This window comes from Xenopus laevis, chromosome 4S (genome assembly GCF_017654675.1).
Source record: "Xenopus laevis strain J_2021 chromosome 4S, Xenopus_laevis_v10.1, whole genome shotgun sequence".
Taxonomy (NCBI): Eukaryota; Metazoa; Chordata; class Amphibia; order Anura; family Pipidae; genus Xenopus; species Xenopus laevis.
The window spans coordinates 84,246,673-84,268,846 of NC_054378.1; the positions used below are offsets into that span (position 1 = coordinate 84,246,673).

Genomic DNA, 22,174 nt, shown 5'->3' on the forward strand with positions numbered 1-22,174 from the left:
TGAAATGACAAACACCAGCTACGGTGTGTCCAAAATTCAGCAGAATTGTGTTGTGTTGGTACAAGAGAAAGCAAATGGCTGAGGCTGAGATTTTCATGTTTCTGCATTTAATTTTAGAAAAGAGTAAATATTATGTCTATAACCTGGCTGAAGAGGGTCTGGATGATTTTCCTTAGTGTCACAGCTGCTAAATAATAGAACATTGTTACATTGTGACATTCTGTCTCAGTAGGGCCAGTGCTGAAAGTGTTTGGAGATTAAATACATGGAAGGTGTAGTTGGCACTATATTGATCCCCTCCAATGGAAGCCACCCAGAGAAAATCATTGCATAGATCCCCTTCCAACTGGTTCCTATGTGGGTGTTGCCTGGTGATTACTGGCCCCCACATTATTTTTCTTTGGTGGAACACACAATTGTAACAGGGTATATTCTGTCACTTACTTAGCCTTGTAACTGGGTCAATGTATCCCTGGCTTCCTGTTCCTTAAAGGGATACTGTCATGGGAAAACATTTTTTTTTCAAAATGAATCGGTTAATAGTGCTGCTCCAGCAGAATTTTGTGCTGAAATCCATTTCTCAAAAGAGCAAACAGATTTTTTTATATTCGATTTTGAAATCTGACATGGGGCTAGACATTTTGTCAATTTCCCAGCTGCCCCTGGTCATGTGACTTGTGCCTGCACTTTAGAAGAGAAATGCTTTCTGGCAAGCTGCTGTTTTTTGTTCTCAATGTAACTGAATGTGTCTCAGTGAGCAGGGCCGGAACTAGGGGTAGACAGAGTAGGCACGTGCCTAGGGTGCAAAGCTTGAGGGGGCGCCTGGCACGTACCTTTAACTGCTGCCTACCCCTGTCCAGTCTGGCATTCTGTTCCGTGTGCGCATGCACACATTCGCCTAACTGACGGCAGGATGGTGTGCACCCTGTTCCATGTGCGCATTCCTATCTGACAGCAGGGTGTCGTGTTATGTTCCATGTGCGTATACGCGCATGTGCCTATCTGACGGCAGGGTGGTGTGTGCAGTGAGGCTGTAGCCAGCGAGCATGCGCATGCTCAAGTCTGCGTGCACAGTGAAGGGGTCGACGCAGCTGGCCAGTTGCCTGGGGCGCCCGGCCACTCTGGCCCGGCACTGTCAGTGAGACATGGGTTTTTACTATTGAGTGTTGTTCTTAGATCTACCAGGCAGCTGTTATCTTGTGTTAGGGAGCTGTTATCTGGTTACCTTCCCATTGTTCTTTTGTTTGGCTGCTGGGGAGGAAAAGGGAGGGGGTGATATCACTCCAACTTGCAGTACAGCAGTAAAGAGTGATTGAAGTTTATCAGAGCACAGCTGGGAAATTGACAATATGTCTAGCCCCATGCCAGATTTCAAAATTGAATATAAAAAAATCTGTTTGCTCTTTTGAGAAATGGATTTCAGTGCAAAATTCTCCTGGAACAGCACTATTAACTGATTCATTTTGAAAAAAATGTTTTTTCCCATGACAGTATCCCTTTAAACACTACAGAACAGAAAATGCCTTTACTACACCTAAGCAAATGGGAAGTACCTTCCTCTGTCAGGGCATGGGGGTTACTACCTAGTGACTTCTTCATTAGTAGGGGAATTTAACTATTTTACATCCTCTACATTTATTTCTTCTTTCTGTCAGTCTATCGTCCCAGAATGTAATCTGGTTTTGTTATTTAATGACACATTTGTCACAGTCACCCTCTTCTATATTCGGGTATCTCTCAAGTATCTGTCAACATAAATTGTATTCACACTTATAATTATTTGTAATTAGACTTTTGTCCTTGAGAATTTCTCCTTCACATTTGCATGGTTTGACTACATACACATGAAAAAGCTTTCAGGAGCTTGAACACACTCAAACACACATACTTAAGCATTTGTCGTATAAATATTCAACTCTTTTGTTGCGTGCTTGTGTGTGTGTATGGAAGGGGAACCTGCCAAATTGTTTAGTTTGGTTAAAGTAATTCTGTATATTGTTATATAATTCTATTATATAATTTGTGAAATTTAGGACTAAGTGCCCTAAAGGGGTGTGAAACACGTAGGGTGGATGGAGATGTAGCTATATTTTTAACTTTTCTACCAATAAAATTATTTTTTAACTGAATATCTCTGGTCCTGTGGATCCGTTCGAGTGCCAGTCAGCTCTGCTTCCATTTCCTCTGTTCTTTGAGATTTCATTTAACAATACTCCTGGCTCCCGTTGTGATCTTTGTGGCTTGACCAAGTGTTGCTGAATTCTCTCTATCTAAACACAATCTGCCTGACAGTGGACTGTGGAATCTAAACTTTTTTTTAAATCGTTTTGTAACCTTTTTACAGCCTAGTGAGCATCAATACTATTTTGGAATGTCCTCCAAAATCTCCATTGTTTAAACCATGACACACTTACACAAACCTTTGATTTTAAGATCAGACTTGGATAGTAAAGAGACAGATTTCCATTCTTATCATCCAATTAATTGAAACACTTGACTCTAATTTCCTTTTCAAGTGAATGAACAATCACAGAGAATCACAGAGGATCACATACCTTTGAGACATACCAATTTGTAACTTTGTTACAAATACACAAGTACAATGCTTCTGATTCTTTTGTTTAATTGTGTTCATATTATGCAGAAATACTGTGTTACACTTCAAAGAATTCACAAAATTTCAGGTACTACTGTAAGGGTTATTGACTAAGCCAGATTTACTTCAAACAGACAAAAAAAAAAAGATTGATCAGTACATATTTCATTCAGAAGATACTTTTCCCAGTAAATGCAACCAAACAGTCACCATATGGGATTTACCTTGGCTGGTATTGTTTTTGAACAATAACATTGAAAATGTATTTACTTGCAAAGAATTACTAACAAAACTTGGTTCCAGGAAGGTACACCAGAACTGCACATGATTGTAGCAACCCCCAAACTTGTTCCTTTAAAGTTTTAATAAATCCTAGAATTCTAGGAACCTTCCTCTGTACCATTGGCATTTGGGTATTCTTTTAAAGCCTGGTACAAAATGTGGACTGAATTCTTTGAATATATCGCTGCATTTTTGTTTCTTTTGGATTATATGAAGGTAGATTATTGATATAACTGATCACTGTGTAATCTCCAATAGACTTTACTTTGCAATATTTGCCTTTTGATAAGCCTGTGCTAGCTATATTAACTGTTACCAGAGGTTGATATATTGAAATGCCATCGGTATATATAAAGGAACTTCCTTCCTTACTCATCAGATATATTTTGTTAAATACTTAGTATTGGTTACCTACATTTCAAATAACATATTATGCTAATCAAAGCCTTATGTAACATAATGCTCAAGGACACTTGTCATTTCCCCTAAAAAACATTTATGTGAAAGCAACATTGGCAGTATAGGAATAGCTGAATAGTATGTGCATTGGTACCTTTGTAACCCAAACACTGATTCCTACAACAAACTTCTTTAGCCACTCGAACCATAAACACTTGTTTCCGATAACAACCAATCAGAACTCTGCTTTTTCTGACTTGTTATAAGCCTATTCAGAGCATATTGATAATTAATTGCTATTGGCAAATTCAGTTATGCACTTTAGCACTTATGTTTGTGAATGCACATTCTGGGTTTGCATGATTATATAACTAATATGAACATTGAAAAGGGGTGTAGTCGTCAAACCATGACGCAGGTCCTGGGTGCAGGATGTTTTTGTCAGCATACAACAGTGCTTGTTTTTTGGAATGGTACAAGAGGATGTCATTGCTACTACCATTCTTGGTGTGAAGACTGTATTCATAACAATGGATGTTCTAGGGCAACATGTGAGTCATGTTTGCTTTATCAGTACACAATTAATGTGCGAATCCAAGATTTTCATTATTGTTTTTCATATCGTAAAGAAGCATGTATCTGGCTTATTTTACAAGCAATGTTTGATCTTTGCACCTTAGGTCCTCTGCTTGATGCTCAATGTTCGCTGTCTCCTATTACTGAATACCACCCTGTCCAAGCTTTTCTTGAGAGTTTTACCGTTTTATCTGGCTGTGCAAGTAAAGGAACAGTAAGCCATCCTCAAGAGGTACACATAATCAATTTGAGATGTTTGGAGGAAGATAATTGTCGGCATGAAAACGAGGTAAACTATTTACTTTTTAAATTATTCAACAATGTTTCCTGTCAATTTAAAGCTCTGTTGCTACAGTACTATTCACTAGACAATATATTGTTCTTTGTTTCAGAATAAAATAATTATCTGCACTGAGTAAGTCATCGCATGAAGTATCAGGTTTTAAGGTTTAAGAACACATTTCTGTTTTAGTGTTACTGAATAAATTTTACCAAGGAAGTATGAATTTAAAACTTTGGAGTATATTTATTAAATAATAATCATGCTTACTTCCTCCTTCAGTCACTTCTGTTTTACTAAGTGCCTGTCCCTATTATAATACCTAACTTTTATCTGCCATTGGGTACATATTTCTAAAGTCAGGCACACACAAAAGGGCTAATCTACAAGCCCGGGGCGCACAAGTGCACTAAAGGGCGCAAGAGCATCCCTTATTTAACAGAATTTGCATTCTCCAGGGTTGTTGCTCTACACGGAGCGCTGGATTAAAAAACTGGGGTTCCATGCAGAGAACAATGTCAGGAAAGCCAACTCAATCCTGACCTTACCCCCTGCATTACCATTGTACAGCAGCACTGCTGTCTTCTTCCCTATGGACCTGAGAAAAATACAGTAGTACAAAACAGATATACCTGTATATATTTGCAAAAGACCTGTTGGGTGCTGTACTTTGGGGGATTGTTACATTATTTCTTAGCAGCACCCAGGCAGACAATATGTTTTTATGTGAGTGGTCCTTTTTTTAATCTATTTATTTATGTATACAGTTCATTTGTATTATGATCTGACTATCTGCAAGAGGTCTCAATAATCTCCTTTGTGGGTTTCCTCCAGATACTCTGCTTTTCTCCCTCACTCTTGCCGGGTTATTTGGTTCCTAATTGGTTTGTACAGGGACTAATGTAAATGTGAATAATCAACTGCATTGTGTAAAGGTGTTTGTAAAAATAATAAGAGGGGAAAACATGCTAAGCTATGAAAAGCTGGGCCAAATAGTATTATAAGCCAGCTATTGAGTTCTTTTATAAAACATTTATATTGCTTTGCTTGTTTATGCTGTACATAAATGAAGTGCTTTTGCTTCTTGCTAACAATACAATATCCATTTTCCTGTTTAACAATTTACCTTAGCAGCACAGTTTGGCAAAGAATAGGCATTTGTTTGCAGCTACTTCAGTCCAGATTTGCCTCTTCCTGGGTTCATCAGAGTATTCTTTTAGTGCTCAACTGTATCAGTCATTAAATGCTGTAAACCCCAACCTCTTCCTTTTCCTTGTAAAACAATACTTTGCAAAATGTTAAAATGTCCAGGAAACCACAGAAAGTTTGGCTAGTGACAGAAACAATGAAGATTATAAACACCAAAAGCTCAGTGAGACTTTCCAAATAATACTTTTAAAATACGAAGCAGGGTGAGTTATCTTTCTTATCATTGCAAAAGTTGATGCTCTCTGTGACCTTTTGTCTTGGAAAGAAATCAATCCCCTTCATGTTAAAAACAGCTTCATTTTCCAATGTCTGCTGGCACTTGAACCTTGGACACAAATTTGTTTACAGCAAAATACCTTGATCTGTTAGCAGACTGAAAATAGATTCCTCTTGCTTTCTGATTGTAGGGTGAGATTGTTCTTTGCAGTCTGTATGCTGCAATTTAAGTACATTTGTGTTTTAAATGTAAATATGATTTGTATTAGAAATATCACATAAAAAAAAGAAATATCACAATGAATTACTAATAATATAGTCTTGTTCTTATTAAGGTTATCAGTTATAAGATGCATGGTGATGAAAGAAAATCACTTTAAGGATTCATTTTAAAGTTACAGTCTCAATTAGCATAAACAAATAAATTCTTGTGAATTTGGCTTCTTTGAATAAGTGTGGGGATTAAACACTTACCCAAACAGCTTGTTTTAACTATGAAAACCAGAACATTAGGAAACTTACAACCTGCTCCCAAATCAGACAAAATCTGTTCCAAAGCCATTTTATTTTACTGAATGTGGGTTTGAATTGCAGGCTCCCTTCCCCTTTTTATATATTATTATAATTAATATTAACATTTATTTGTAAAGAGGTTACAATATACTACAGCACAAATACTAGTACAGAAGGAGAAGAGGAATATTTAGGTAATAATGTAAACCCCTGTTGTAAAATATAAGAATATTATAGGTCACCTTAGAGTTCCATGATCATATAAAGGTATGAGGCTATGACCGGGGCTTTTTTTTTTTAAAGGTCGTGGAACTCCTAGGTGACTTTAATGCAGTTTATCCTCTTTTTATTTTTACAACAGGGGTACATTGTTTTTTGTGTGTCATAATGCACAATGTTCACTGAGTTGTGAGACTCAAATAACACCAGTGCGCTACAATTAAAACTGTCACTAAGCACCATTTATAAGAATCTAATTTACAGGATATTCTTGTCTTTTGTATATGATATACATATGTTTATTTGTATTGCACAGTGTCAGACTGGGACACCAGGGGCCCACCCAAAAACCTTAGACCAGGGGCCCACCATAAAACCTTAGACCAGGGGCCACTCTCAGTACTATTATTCTTCATCTCCTCAATCCTCCTAGTCTGTTTTCTTTACATACTATAATCAATTATTTCCATCTATTTAGCCTCTTTTTTCTCATAGAAATAGGGAATGGTCATGAAATAGGCCAAAAGTTTAGCAGCATGATGGCCCACTGACACCTTGGTCCACCGGGAGTTTTCCTGGTATCCCCGTGGGCCAGTCCGACACTGGTATTGCATATTAACCCTCTGTACACTATTTACAAAAACCACTATACTTTGCTGTCTCATCCCACCAACAGTTTTGGATGGTGTATCGCAATGGGGGGGGGGGGTTATTTATCAAAGGTCGAATTTTGAATTGATGTGATTTTTTTTTTACTCTAATAAATTTGAATACACTCACAACTCAAATAGGAGGTTATTTATGAAACACTTGAACGTCATTCAATGGAATAGTCCTGTCCCGAAAATTTTCCTGTCCCAAGAAATTTTAATCAAATTTATAACCAGTATTCCTCAAGAAAAAAACTCGAATTTCAAGGAGGCAATTAACATATTTAAATGGTTTAACTGACCTCTGCCATTGATTTGTAAATTAACTCATCAGGTTTTAGTTGGCGAATATTCGAATTAGAACTTTTTCCATGGTCGAGGTGTGATAAATCTCACATTTGAATGCTTGGTGCTTTTAAATTCAAATTTGTGAGTTTTGACACATTTTTTTGAAATTTTCAAACCATAATAAATCTGCCCCTAGATGTAGATATTACAAAAAGCAAGGTATATAGCATAAAAACCACAAGGTACGTAATATCATACGCTTAAAATTAGTAAACTTACATATAACTATAGTTAACTAGTTACTGTCATTACATACTCTCTAATTCCATATTCCACATCCAATAAAGCAGGATCATCAGCCTTCATTAAAGTTGTTATTGTCCATTATAACAGTATAGTATATATAATTAGTATTTAATCAGCTTGAAGAAGGAGCTGGCAGAGCTCTGGAAGCTTGCAATAATTTCAGATACAGTAAGAGGCAAATTTACTTATTTTTAAGTTTGAGAAACAACATTTTTAAGTTTTGTGCCAAATAAATGAATATGAATGTGACAGGTTAATGTCGCAGCTGTCCAATCGGTTTAGGCTCTTTGCTGTTTTTGACCTGGATGAAGTCCAACTTTGTCTGTCTGGTGTGTTTCTACCTAAGTTTCTTTGCCCAGATTCCTTTTATATGGTCTTGTTTATTATGCTGGCTATATTTATTAACCCCTGTGATAAAAAAGCTGTTATTTTTCTTTCCATTGAAGTAAATAAACCACCAAAGATTATTCATGTTTGCTTTTTCCATAATTTTTTCCTGTGATTGCTGAAATAGGCGGTGTAGTGTAACAGAAAACCTTTGGAGACATTGGAGAAACGCCTTTTGCATTTTATTTATTTGCACAGGAGAAGAATCAGAGTGCCTGTAACTGTTAGGCTGACAAAAGGGCCTTATTGATCCTAAACCTTAAAGGGATACTGTCATGGGAATTTTTTTTTTTCCAAAACGCATCAGTTAATAGTGCTGCTCCAGCAGAATTCTGCACTGAAATCCATTTCCCAAAGAGCAAACAGATTTTTTTATATTCAATTTTGAAATCTGACATGGGGCTAGACATATTGTCAATTTCCCAGCTGCACCAAGTCATGTAACTTGTGCTCTGATAAACTTCAATCACTCTTTTCTGCTGTACTGCAGCAAAACAAAGGGCACTTATGGAAAATAAAGCTACAGCTGTGACAGTGAATTCTCAAGGTTGCATGTAGGATATTCCTAGAAAGCCTTTCATGAGGCAGCCTAGGAAAGAATCCTGCAAATTGCAGAGCCAACAAAATATATATATATATATATATTTATTAACATTACAGTTTTATTGAAGTAATCATCATCGTACATAACAAACCAATTCTATTATAGCAAATACTATATGAAATTGCAGAATACCCAATAAGTGGTATAGATTAATAGCAAGTGTGAAAGTCAAGGGAATGCATAACTTTTAGTCAATGTTGCCTCTAATTCCTTTTTGGCTATATGTGCAAAAAAATATTTTGTGTGCACATTTTAAATACATGTGCATAGTTTTAAAAACAGTGTACTAAGGTCAGAGTGAGTACAAAATGTTGTATTCTCACACAAAATTTTGTTGTGTGTGCTGGCCTCAGAATTGATAGACATACCATAGAAATAACTGAAGCCTTTCTGAGTAAAAATACATCCCAAAACTGCAGAGGATTAGAACTGATGTGCCATTTCAAAATATGTTTGCAATTCAAGTCACCTCCTTTAAACTTTCCAGGCTCCTAAAATATTTTTTGTGTGGTTCTGTATTTCCTATTTACATTAGTACAAGCAAGGTTGCTAGCCACTTGCTGTTTCAGACTTCACACAAGGATGTGTCTCCCATAGATTGTAGTAGCCAAGTAGTGCTTTTTGAGGTAAGTTATTGCCCTCAGCACTCCATTTGCAACTGGGCCTACTAGGCACCACTTTTTATAAATATTTTAATATTCACAAAAAATAGATATTTTGACGTTATGACAAACATGGACATAAACCCATCTGCTACTGTTTTTTGTAAGTACATTTATCAAAAATTTAATTAAGCTTCACTTAGACAGGGCCTGATAGAAATATGATCCTAAAGATAAAGTAAGCTGTGTTTAATAGATATAAAGTAAAAATATTTGTCATTATATAAGTCATACATTTATCACATATAGGACAAAAGAATTACTTTAAAGTGGACCTGTCATCCAGACACACAAATCTGTATAATAAAATTCCTTTTCAAATTAAACATGAAATCCAATTTCTATTTTTTATTAAAGAATTCATAGCTGTTGTAAACTCATTTAAAAATCTCAGCTTTCAATCAAATAGTGTCCGCCCCTCCTCTATGGCGTGGGGGGGGCAGACAATTATTTTCACTTTGCATTCAGCAATTCCTAGATGTCAATGCTCTCCACACATTCCCCGTTCTCTTCACCATTTAATTGTGTAGTCAGCGCACGGGATGGACATCGGGTCCCCCATTCTGGTGAACAAACAAGATTCTGAAATGATGCAAGGCTTGCCTTAATAACAGTGTCCACAAAATGGCTCCTGCCTGCTTGCTATAATTATGAATTTCCAGACTGAAGGAAACAAGATTCAAATAATTTATATAGTGTAATTAAAGTTAATTTTGCTTGACTAATGTGATAAAATAGGATTTTGAATAATTTTCTGGGTTGACCGGTCCCCTTTAATTGAAAATACCTTAGGCACTGCTTAAACACCATTCTTCAGTTAATTTGTATTTGCCTCTCTACTCTCCTCACAGCTATAACACTTCTGATTGTCAAGAGCAGTGGCGGAAAAGTCAACTACAGATGTTGGGCCTTCCCTTGTTTGGAAACTCTAGTACGAAGCTCATTCTTTAGGGAATATGATTCTGTGTATGGTAGACCTTGGGATTGTTTGAGAATGAGGTCCTGCTAGGGGCCTCTCTACAACTCTGGGCTATAAAGCTTTTTTCCTTGACGTTTCACAGCTGGTCCTTAGTGCTTGTAGCGTGTTTTGATATTTTTTTTTTGTAGCTTAATACTGCCATATTTAGTATAATATATTCAGATGTGCATATTGGATTACTCTGAATTGTTTCACTTAGGAGTGCTGATATATATTTTCACTGGGTCCAAAGAGTGAAATAATGAGAATGGTGGTGAAAAATCAACAGCTTTGTACAATGACGTAATGGAGTGCTAAGGGGTAAAAATTACAGTATTGGGAAATGCACAGAATTTGCCATTTTGGAAAATTGCTTGTTTGTTAGACAGTGTAGGTGTGAGTATCTCAAGCATTTGCAAAACTTTTGTATGCATGTTAAGATTTCATAGAAAGCAACTAAAGTAAGGGAAAAATTGTAATTAAAAAAAACGATCGGCAACAATTTCATGACCATGAGCAAATGACCATGCATTAGCAAAGGTCCTTGCAAATGGACTGATGTGTTGAAAAAACTTGTGGCCGGTGATGTGAAAAGAGCCTGGACTAGGGTTAGGCTACAACACCGTTGCACCCTAGGCACTTGCCTCTTCTGTCTGCCCCTAGTTCCAGCCCTGGATTGGGCAAAATCCCACCACCTTTTTGAAGGATTCTAATTCGTCTACATTCTAAATGCTTGGTCAACCCAAGTCTGTGACTATTAATGTCATGTGTATTTAGCCATTTTCCTGTGTAGAATCTACAGGCATGGCACAATCATAGATTTTTATCCAACTGGATAATGAATGGGAATTGTATATTGGGTTTCAGAGTTTTCCCAGCAGCTGGCCGGAAAGTGTTAAAGCAGTGAATAACCATTTTTTCCAATGATGCCATTATTAATTGAATTTGCTCATAATTGGATATGCAAATGAGGGTTTAAAGCATTTCCTGAAATGGCTTCCCTTCTCCAGGCTGTCATTTTCCAGCTGAAAGCAGTGGGCATTTACATGTATGCACAGAAAGCTATCTGTGTAAATAAGGCTTATTAAATGACAAGTTCCATGGAACCACTGGTGCAGGCAGCCATGCTGGGACTCATGCATGCATATAACAAACTAGTGTGCCGGCTTTCTCATTATGCACATGTGTGTGACATAAGATTTGGGGGACCAAACCTATCATACATCACGCACATAATTTACATTAACTTGGGAGCAGAGTGCAGGCTCTGATAGCCCACACCTCTAATGTGGGGGGCGGGGGTGTAAATTTTTATGTGATAGCTGACCTTTAATTTGTATTTTTTTTCTGCTTAGATACTCTCCTGTTCGACATCTAGACATGTAAACCACTGCCTTATTACTAGTTTCAGTGATGTTAAGAACTGTAAAAGGTTGTTGGCTACCAATGTTGCCAGCCACATTTTTACAAATGCAGCTTTTCACATGAACTCCTTCCATCGTCAGACATGCAATGTACGAATTGTTCTATTAAAAGAATTCAAATTGTTTAAAGTATGAAAAGTCTAGTGTCCTGATGGCCAATTGTCTGGTCACTTTTCTTATGTGTAATGTTTGTGCAGCATGTAATGCTATGAGCCTGTTTGTTTGGCAATGGCCTTGAATCTTTGGATCAGTCAAGATACAGTTGATGAATCAATAGGGTCATGAAGCGATCACATTTTCGACACTTCCCAGGGAATGAGCTTAAACATAACTTTGAAATCTGGATGATGTGTTTGTTGTGGGCTGTTACAGACCGTGTATCCCAGCCAGTTGGAACTATGCAGTACAAGCTTTATATGCTCTTCCAGAGAAAGGAGAAGAATTATGTGTAGGCAGCTCTTGTCCTGTCTGTGATGCTCACAAACTTTCTAATAAGTCTGCACTTCTACAAATTGTTCTCCAACATTTTTTTGTGTGTTTTGCTTTACACGCAACAGATTTTTAAGAGCATACAAATTCTTTTTACTACAGGGCAGCTAGGAAAATTTATATCACTGCTTGGAAAAGAGGCATGTGCCTACAGGGTGCCGAAAACAAAATCCAGACTTAACCAGCTGACATATTTCTTCTTTAATTAATTGTGTCTTAAAGAGGCATTTCTGATCTGGCAGTTTGGTAACATTTGTGTTTCTGCAGGCCAATGATTTATGGTTTATATTTTGTTTAACATGCATTGGAATGTATGTGGATTTTCTAAGTTCTAAATAGCCTTTATTTATTATTAATATATATATATGTGAAAAGGGGCAGTTAATTGTTAAGCAACATATATCTGCAGAGTCCATCAAATAATTTATTTAAACACACCTAGAACCTTGTCCAAAACAGTGACATGCTTTTCAATATTAATGTGAGCTAACCCAGCTCTGTTATGCCCATGGCTCCCTGGACTTTCCCCTAGGGATTTAACACCTTTGTATAATGCATGTCTTTATATACAGGCCTCCTGTGGTATATTACAGGTAAGTTACAATATAGGTGAGCTTACTGCTCACAGATCACAGAACTGTAAGTATTGGAATTGCACAGATTTAATTTTAGAGCTTTGGAAATAAAAGTAAAATCGGTCCATTAACAGCGTATTGAAAGAAGATAAGATAAACATCTTTTTAAAAAAGATAATATAAAATGAATATCCCTCCAACGTTTTGATAAAGCAATTTGCTATCAGACTCATAGCTGGGGTTTGAACATTTCAAATATCTTGAAGAGTTAGTGAAGCAGTATATATACATATATATATATATATATATATATATATATATATATATATATATATATATATATATATATTCATAGACTATTTACACACACAAAAAGGGTGGGGAGGCACAAAAAAGTAATGTGTTGGTATGAAAAAGTATGAACTTTTACTTTTGTGTCTGATTCTGCATTTTTGGGTTATATCCCCTGTGAAAATAGTACTACGCAAACTGACTTGGTTGATCATAATAAGACCAATGATGTGCAGACTAATTTAAAAAAAAATGCTGATAAAGGAGTTGTTCTTGATGCCAATTCTTTTGAAAATTAAGTTTTAAGGCAGCTGGATGATGTAGATTCATATAGTCGTTTGAAAAACGACTATGCCTTTCAGGAACAGGCTATGTTGATGTGGGAACTTCAACTTTGACCTGAAGTATGGTGTATTGATTGTGTAGAGTTGAGAGTTAAAAAAAAACTCAACAGGCCTAAAAAAACATGAGTTTTATACTGTGCTTGAGACGTATGGTTGGAGTGAAATGTGAAGGTATCTTGTTTAGCCCTGAGCACACAATTATTCTGTATCCCCTTTTTATTCAGCTTTGTTTTTTACAGTACTGGACACCCAGCTGACAGTATAAATGGCAATAGCTGTCAGTGTAGCTTCCATTCCCATAGCAAATAGCAATGCAGAGTACTAAAATTCATAGGATCAGGAAAATGCCTTAGCTTGCCTCGAAACAGGACATTTATCTGATAAAACTGCATCCTGAGGGCCATAAGAACAAAAGATTTCCTAATCGGTTCCTAAAACCTAAACTATTCTGTGTGGATATTCCTTCCTGTTATATAATTAAAACGATAAATAACTGGGGAAACTCTGGAGTGTAAGAAAAAACAATGATATTTAAAGGGGTTGTTCACCTTCCAAACACTTTTTTTTTAGTTCAGTTGCTTTTAGATTATTCACCATAAACAAAGACTTTTTTTCAATTGCTTTCCATCACGTTTTTTACTGTTTCCCCAAAATTTAAGTTTAAAGTGTAACGTTCGTGTCTCTGTGGTTTCAGCCTGGCAGCTCAGTGATCCAGGAGCATCTGAACTGTTACAATTTGCGACATCTAGTTGATAAAATTAGTTGATACATTTCTAGGTAGTAGCTGTGGAATATTAACAACTATTGTATCCATTCTAACAGCTGCCTTTAATGAAGTTGAGGGATTCTGGTCAGCAGGGGCAAAGATAACAAATGTATCAGTTAAAGAGCGGCGACCCCTCTCCCAGAGCTGCTTTAGGGTGGTGGCACACGAATAGATTCGTGGAGTTTAGTTGCCTAGCGACATCTCCTCTTCTTTCCGAAGTCGCCCAAAGTTTCCTCGTGGGGCAACTTGGGGGTGACTTCGGAAAACAAAGCGATCAGAGTCCCATCCTGCCAGCAATTCACATTCTAGCCGACGGGAAGGCATTTGGGGAGATTAGTATCCCCAAGAAGAGGAGATTTGTTGATGGGCCACAAATAGAAATATTGAGTAATTGGAAAAAGTCTTTATTTTTGGTGATCTATCTGAAATCAACTGAACTGAAAAAAGTGTTTGAAGGTGAACAACCCCTTTAAGCCATTAGATATAGAGTATTAAATGATATTATATATGTTAGTAGAGGCACTATTTTTTAAAATGTATGATTGTATGTTTTCTGCAATGCGAGAAAATCATAGTTTTGGAATTACATTTTTCAAGTTTTTGTAGACATTTTAAATTATAAAATTGAATGGAACAACGTAATTCTTGTTTCAGTTCTCAGCAACAAGTAGTGCACTTGAACTTGTCAGACCAAGGTTGACTGGGAATGTGGGACTAGCATACAGCAGACTCTGCAACATTAAGGCTAATGTCACAACACTGCAAATAACTAATTATATATGTATATGGATTGAATTTCTTTACTTCAACCGTAACAAATTCCCTTTATATTGGTGAAACCCCATTTTCCATCCCCTGATTTTAAGTGGTTTTTTTATCTGGACCTACAATATAGAATGCTTAATGCATATCCCTGATTTTAACAACAGTTTTTTCTGATACTCTAAAAAATGTAAAATGGGGATCTACCTCCTTGTTTTAAAGAAATAGTACTTTTAAGAGAAAACAGAAAGGTTGGAATTCCAATCTGGTGTACTGAAGTAACCTTGAAGAAATATCACATCAGAGCCTGAAACATATCATTTCATAATAACAGAGTACGGTTATGTGGCTGGAAGTTAGAAAAAGAAATTGGGACGTCAGCAGTGCTATTTGTTTTGATCATTTTTTGCCCTGGCCCTTTCTCTTCATACAAATTACTTTAACAGAGTTATGGGGCAGCAGTCCATAGAGTGTTTTCTCAGGTCTGGTTGCCATGGCAATATCCAGACTTCCATGAAAATGATCATCTCTAGGGAAAGCAGGAAAGTTTTGCAGCTGTTTTAACCTCGCTGACATTGTATGTATCTTCTGCAGACCTGTGACAGAAATGCCAGTGTTTTGTTAAATGATGAAATATAATGTGCACAACATTTGCACATTAAATCTACACAGTACTGTTATTTCACAGCCCTTCTGTCATGCCAGAGCAGTATTGCACTGGCATCATAAGGGTTAACCATACGCTGGACAACTGTGCTTTACCACAAGTATTAAATTATGCATCAATTTGGAGGATAAGATTTAGCAGAGATTGCACACCTGGGCACTAACAAGGAAACTCAGTGTTTCCCACAGACAACAAGACTCCATTGAACCATCAATGAAATAGTGTATTCCTCAAGAAATATGAAAATATGGCCGAACATTATTACATACAATTATGCAGCCATCATATTCGTGATGTACACAAAGAGTTCTTTCCATGTGTGTTCATTGTACAGGCCTTCCACATTAGGTTTAGCAGGAATGTATTGGTTGGTATGTGTTCATGGGATAGATATAATTCCTATTAAACAAACCAGATCGTTATGGGGAATAACAATAATATACTTTTATTACTGCAGCAGGCACTGGGTAATAACTATGACAGTTTAGCTGACAAGTCATAAATGAATTAACCCTGTGCTACCCCTCAGACTTCATACGTAGTAATGAGGGGATGTTCCTCAAATTCAGCATACATTCTGGGAGGAACTGTCAGTCAGGATCATGCTGTACAGGTTCCAGTTCTGCTGGGGGAGTGGTCACTATTTGCCTTTGCCTCAAGGAATACAAGACCACTGAGAACTTGGTAAAGTGTAGGGTGTCTTGATATTATAACAATTGTGTCACCTGTAAAATATATGCACTGCCCACTTTTTAGGATATTAAATATAACGTTTGATAAGTTTGTCTATGTGCGCTAAACCCATCCTGGCTGAAGATTTATGTAGAGAATGAAGGTCTCACTGGAGAGCAGATGTATTCAATTTCTTTAAATAATTTATTGAAGATGCATAGCACTACATGTTTTGGACCACATGGGTCCTTTTTCTGGTGCAGTTAACAACATACTGAGAGAACTAGGCTAGTAAAGCCAGCATTCCCAGCCCACACCAATCATGTGATCAAACAATTACAGTATATACCATATCTATAGAAATAAGTCAACTGGACTTGATGTGTTTGTTTTTTACACCCCCCTAATTTAATAACATCATTGTGGATTATGATAAATTGATTATGCTGATTGGCGCAACATGGGCAACCCTATGTACAACAAACAAAAAGTAATGTTTTAGTTGATTTTGCTTTTTGTATTTGTGCATTAACAATTTTCTTAACAGTGTGTAGATATTTAAAAATTATTATTTGCTTTTTTATTCCTCTGGATAATTATTTTTACGTTATTATTGTCTGTTTTTTAGTTAGGGGCTTCCATACAGCAGACTTACTTAGCAACTTGGTTGATGCACTTGTAACCATACAGGGCATTGTGGCACAATGGACTGATTCATAATAAATGACACGGAAGCCCCCAATTACTGGAGCATAAATTCTTGTTTAAATGAGAGAATCTAGTGCTTTGTTAGTAGAAGATTAAGAAGCTGACAGTCTAGCTGTGATGTTTGTTGCATAAGGGAATAAGAAGTGAAAAATTAGAGCCATTGCTATCTGCCTCACTAAAGAAAAGGGGAAAAAAGGGGATTTGGATTTGTAAGAAACAAGATTGGCATTGTTTTCATCAGGCGTAGATTTTCCATATATATAGTGTTTTGGTGTTGGTTGAATTCATTTTAATCTCATCAGTATCAAGTGAATGTTCACTATTTTTGATAGGCCTCTTACTGCTTTCTGGGCAGAGCACATAATACATACAACTCTCAGTTGGGCCTTAGCTTTAGTATTTGAGAAACTGGTTTCACAACCATGTGGACACCCTTGTTCTTAAAAACAAAAACTGGAACTTGATTACTGTTTTCTGCTTAGTGAACCACGCAATGGGGCAAAATTTAGTCTGTGAAGACTTCGCCACACTCTGCTCCACTTCACCGGGTGCAAATTCATTACCACTACGATAATTCTAGGGGGAATCCGGCAGAAGAGGTACCATACCTGACACCCTAGGCACATGCCTGTTGAGCTGTCAATATTGGGACTGTCCCAAAGAAAACCGGACAGTTGGTAGGTATGCATATGGCTGGTAAAAAATATGCTGAGAACCATTTAGAAGGATAGAACTTCATGTACTATTGTCTTTTAAACCGATATCAACAATTTATCTACAGTATTTCATTTAGAAAAGTATGGAGTTTTACCTCTAGGCATCTATTTTTCACTTCTCAAATTTCATTCATGACTGTATATATTTCTTTTTACATTATTCTGCATTTAATCTGTCTTTTTGGCAGATGTTCTCTTCCCTTTAACTTCACGTGATTCCTGTGTTTAAAGCATTTTGTTGCCATGCAAACACAACAGAAAGAATCTATCACACACACAAAAATGTGCCTATATATCTGTTATCAGAAGCATATGTTTTATAGGGCGGATAAACAATTTTGAGGTTGGGATTTGCAACAACTTATCAAAAAGGCAATTGGCATCGGAGTAAGCTTTAGTCCCCTTCTATTAAAGGGCACCTATCCTATGAAAATTGTTTCGCACCCCTGAGTTGTGCACTGCACTCTAGTTGAGGGAAACAATTCTTTGGTCCAAGTATGCTCCTAGTGAGTACTGAAGAGGGAGATCCTGTTGTGAGTGGCCATTTTTGGATTCTTAGAATGTGAATAATTAGGTCCTAGCTCTCTCATTGTGTGCATGCGTTTGATATCATCACACACATGGGCATAATGAGTTCAAGCAGCATATTGCACCCCTGGAAATTTCTTTTGCCAAACTAGTTTTGTTTCAGCACAAGTGTAGTGTGCCTCTATTATCATCACATGGGATTTACCTACATTACCTAACCTGCGCGGGTCCATTTTCTGGTTAAAACCCACATTCTTACCCGATTGGACCCGCTACCTGACAAGCAAGTACCTTATCAGCAACCCGGACCTGCTGACCATCAAGAATCAGGATGTGCTGTCATTGTCAACCGGAAGTTACATCATTGGAAGTAGTTGTGATCAGAAAAAAAGGAGTAAAACAGGAAGTGCTGTCATTGTAAATCGGAAGTGACGTAATCGGAAGTAGACGTGACCAGAAAAAAGGAGTAAATATTGCTATTGAGAAGACCCACAGCCCGACCGCGACCCGCAAACCTGCAGAACCGCCGACCCGCGTCTATACCCACACCCGGAACTTCTATGCGCAACCCGCAGGGTACCGCAGGTTTTTCCCGACCCACTGCAGGACTCTAACCTAACCTACACACTCCCACCCTTCTTGCCTTGTTCCTAAGTTGAGCAAATTGTTATAGAAAACATTATATTTTTCAACATCTTTTTTGTAATTGTTATGCTCAGTATTAAGGATAGCACTTTAGCTATTTCAGATTTCCTTTTTGTGGTTGCTTACACTCCCATAATGATGTGTACTATTCACATTGATTTATTATGTTTAAGGGTCTATCCACATGGGGAGATTAGTCACCAGGCGATTATCATGTGCTGAAATTGTGGCAAAGAATGCTTGGCATTTAGAAAGTGTTTTGCAATAGGTTGATTTGCCTTCCTAGTAGCCAGAGCAGTTCTAATGGTACACCTGTGGTTATTTATCCTTTCTCAGTAGGTAGTGGAGGCTTTGCCCACATATGCCAAACCACAGGGGCACAAAGCTTAGTACACCACGAATGAGCTTAAGCATAATAGTCTATGTCTGATTTTGTAACAATGCCCTGTGCGAGGGTGATTAAATACAGGCCCCTGTGCCATCCCGCTGCAAGTGAGACATCCAGTGCATCTAAAGCAACCAAGTTTGTTTAATGTACCCATCCAAGTAACGGGAGGTTTTACAGGTTTACGATCCTTTACCATAAGCAGATCCCCTAGGTTACTGGCCCGTCTGTGGGTTTGGAAAGAAGCAATAGAAACTATTGTTGAGCACTCAAACAAACTAAGAAGCAAGATTTCCCTCATTGGCAGCGCCGAACCGCGCCTTATGCCGCCTGAGGCGGCCTTCCGTTGGGGCGCTGCACGACTCTAGTGCAATTGCGCTCTCTGCACTAGAAGAGCCGAATTTCCGGGTTGAAAACCGAAAATTCGGCTCTTAGTTACCAGGAGCAGCATTTTTGCCGCCCCTGGTAACCAGGGGGGCGCTGCCGCCTGAGGCGAGTGTCTCAATTCGCCTCATTGGTGGAGCGCCCCTGCTCATTGGGTCTAATGACCTGTATACACAGATAAGGGGTACCATGTAGAAAAACAAATTAGTTCTGAGATGCTGGCCAGCTGTGGTGCATATATAAATTTGGTCAATTTTAAACTGTATAACCTGATGCGCTCGTTTGTCACGTTGTTTTTAAAGTTAAATAACACGTTGGAACTAATAGCACTTTGATCCTAAAGACTGGACACTTATTTTATAAACAATGTTGCAAACAGCACATGCTTTTAGAGGCTCACTTTTGCTACTTTATTTGCAACTTTTTTAAAATATATGCATACGTTTTCTTTTGTTACACCCAGTGTTAGCTTTTTTCCTACTCATACCACAGTGTTTTTTTGGTGCCATTCACTTCTGGTGGAGGGTATTTGGCAGTTTGTGTTAGTCATAGTCTGGTTTATTATCCTTGAGAAAGAGCACAGTTGGTGTTCGAAACGTCGGATTTACCAGCACCCGAGCAAGTTGCTAAAGAAGTTTAGGGTGTGCTCCTCCATGTTTTTCTTAAATAAAAGAATATAAAAACTCCTAAAAAAATACAAGAGATAGAAGTGGTAGATAAAAGAATAGGAGCACATTTTCCACCAGTATGATCTATGCATCAGTTACTACCATCTACACCCTTATGGTCAAATATGCCTTTTCTGATGCAAATGGCTTTATAGTAGGGGCAAGGTATTTTTTCTGTATTTTTACTCAGACTTCCCAAAATTGTGTAAGTTAGTATCCTACCATTTTGAAATCAGTAGGGTTTTGCCACGTAATAGAAAGTGGCTGAGACTCTTTGTTGGTAACAAAGAAGTAAAGTGAAGAACTGAGATATGAGAAACAACCTCTGCTTTTTGCAATTTCCAAAATTTGCTTATATTTTGTTTTAGGGTTATACCCCTTATGCTTGGCTGGTGAGATGCCACTAACAGCCCAGAAATCAGGGCCAGGTCAGACAAATTTCTTACTCATGCAGATCCAAGGAAGGAGCCACTTGCACGCAATGGCAAACCATTTTCAAAATGTTTTAGCTGTATTTTAAAATATATGACCAGTCAATGTTGAGCTATTTTATATGTGCCTTGTGTCAGATAAAATCATATGTATCACCACAATTTTGAGCAGTTTTTCATGTGTCTCTTGTTAGAGAAAATCATATGTGTATACCATATCATGTACCTATTTAACATGCTGATCTCTTATTCTAGGTCTTGTTACATTTGACACCAATATCTGCAATTTCAGTACATCAGAAGCCTCTGGTCTTTATTCTAAACTCTCCAATTCCCCTAACCTGGGAGCTTAAAACAGAGGGACTTGCAGCAGGTGTACGGAGATTTTTTTTTGTAAGTATATCAATTAACAAGATAAAAGTAAAATGTGGTTGTTGCCGTTAAGACATTTGTATTTTTTGCAAAATGCTAATTCAGAAACTAAATAAATCTGCCCATGTTGTTTTCTGGTTGCATTTTTTTCCATTCCAGGAATTAGCTTAAAGGAGAAGGAAAGTTTAAAACTAAGTAAGCCTTATTAGAAAGGGCCGCCTAAATATACCAGTAAACCCTCAAAGTAGTGCTGCTCTGAGTCCCCTGTTAAAAGAAACACTGCATTTCTTTCCTTCTGTTGTGTACACATGGGCCTCTGTATCAGACTTCTGCCTTCAGCTTAAACCTTCTTGCCCACGGGCGTGAGCATGCTCAGTTTACTCCTCTCCCCCCCCTTCTCTGCTGTAATCTGAGCCCAGAGCTATGAGTGAGCACAGAGAGACTCAGGCAGGGAGTGATGTCACACCAAGATTATACTGCAGCTGCTGTCCTTAACAAACAGAGAGAGCTTCTAGAGCTTTTTAGTCAGTTATGGCAAAACATTCTACAGAATAAATATAGCTTTCCCGTAGCTTTCCTTCTCCTTTAAATTTCCTCCTATGCTAGTTATAGAGGCACTATTCTGCCTTTTTCAGCATTAGTTCAATCATTAAGGCTGGTGCTGTACATAATTTTGCACTGTTTCAATTAGAAACAATATTAGAAATACAGGTATTCGATCCATTATCCGGAAACCATTATCCAGAATGCTCAGAATTAGAAAAGGATATCTCCTATAGGCATGTTCTGCATCCAATAAGGATTAATTATAATAAAACAAGCAAAATTTCAAAAAAATATTTTTCTCTGTAATAATAAAACAGTACCTTGTACTTGAGCCCAACATTAAATAATAATTATCCTTATTGGATGCAGAACATGTCTACTGGGTTTATTTAATGTTTACGTGATTTTCTAGTAGAGTTAGGGGCAGATTTATCAAAGGTTGTGAAAATTCTAATTAAAAAAATTCAAACTTCGAGCTAATTTTTGTGTACTTCAACTAGGGAATAGTCCCAATTCGATTTGGAAAAAAATTAGAATATGCTGAAGTGCTTTTTTTAGCCTATGGGGGACCTCCTAGAACCTATTTGGAGTCAATTGGTGGACTTTGAAAAATCAACGTTTTTTTAAAAAAAACTTCAATTTTAATTCGATCGAAT

The 22,174-nt window shown here is 37.3% G+C and overlaps 1 protein-coding gene across 3 annotated transcripts in view; it reads left to right on the plus strand.

The window, feature by feature from the left end:
• The window catches only part of tgfbr3.S (transforming growth factor beta receptor III S homeolog), a 108,877-nt gene that overhangs the window by 25,713 nt on the left and 60,990 nt on the right, over window positions 1–22,174 (plus strand). For all 3 annotated transcript variants that reach the window (XM_018261023.2, XM_018261024.2, XM_018261026.2), the window contains exons 3-4: window positions 3,958–4,142; window positions 20,856–20,993. In XM_018261023.2, coding sequence (XP_018116512.1) covers window positions 3,958–4,142; window positions 20,856–20,993 — 323 coding nt within the window. The remainder of the gene's footprint in view (window positions 1–3,957; window positions 4,143–20,855; window positions 20,994–22,174) is intronic.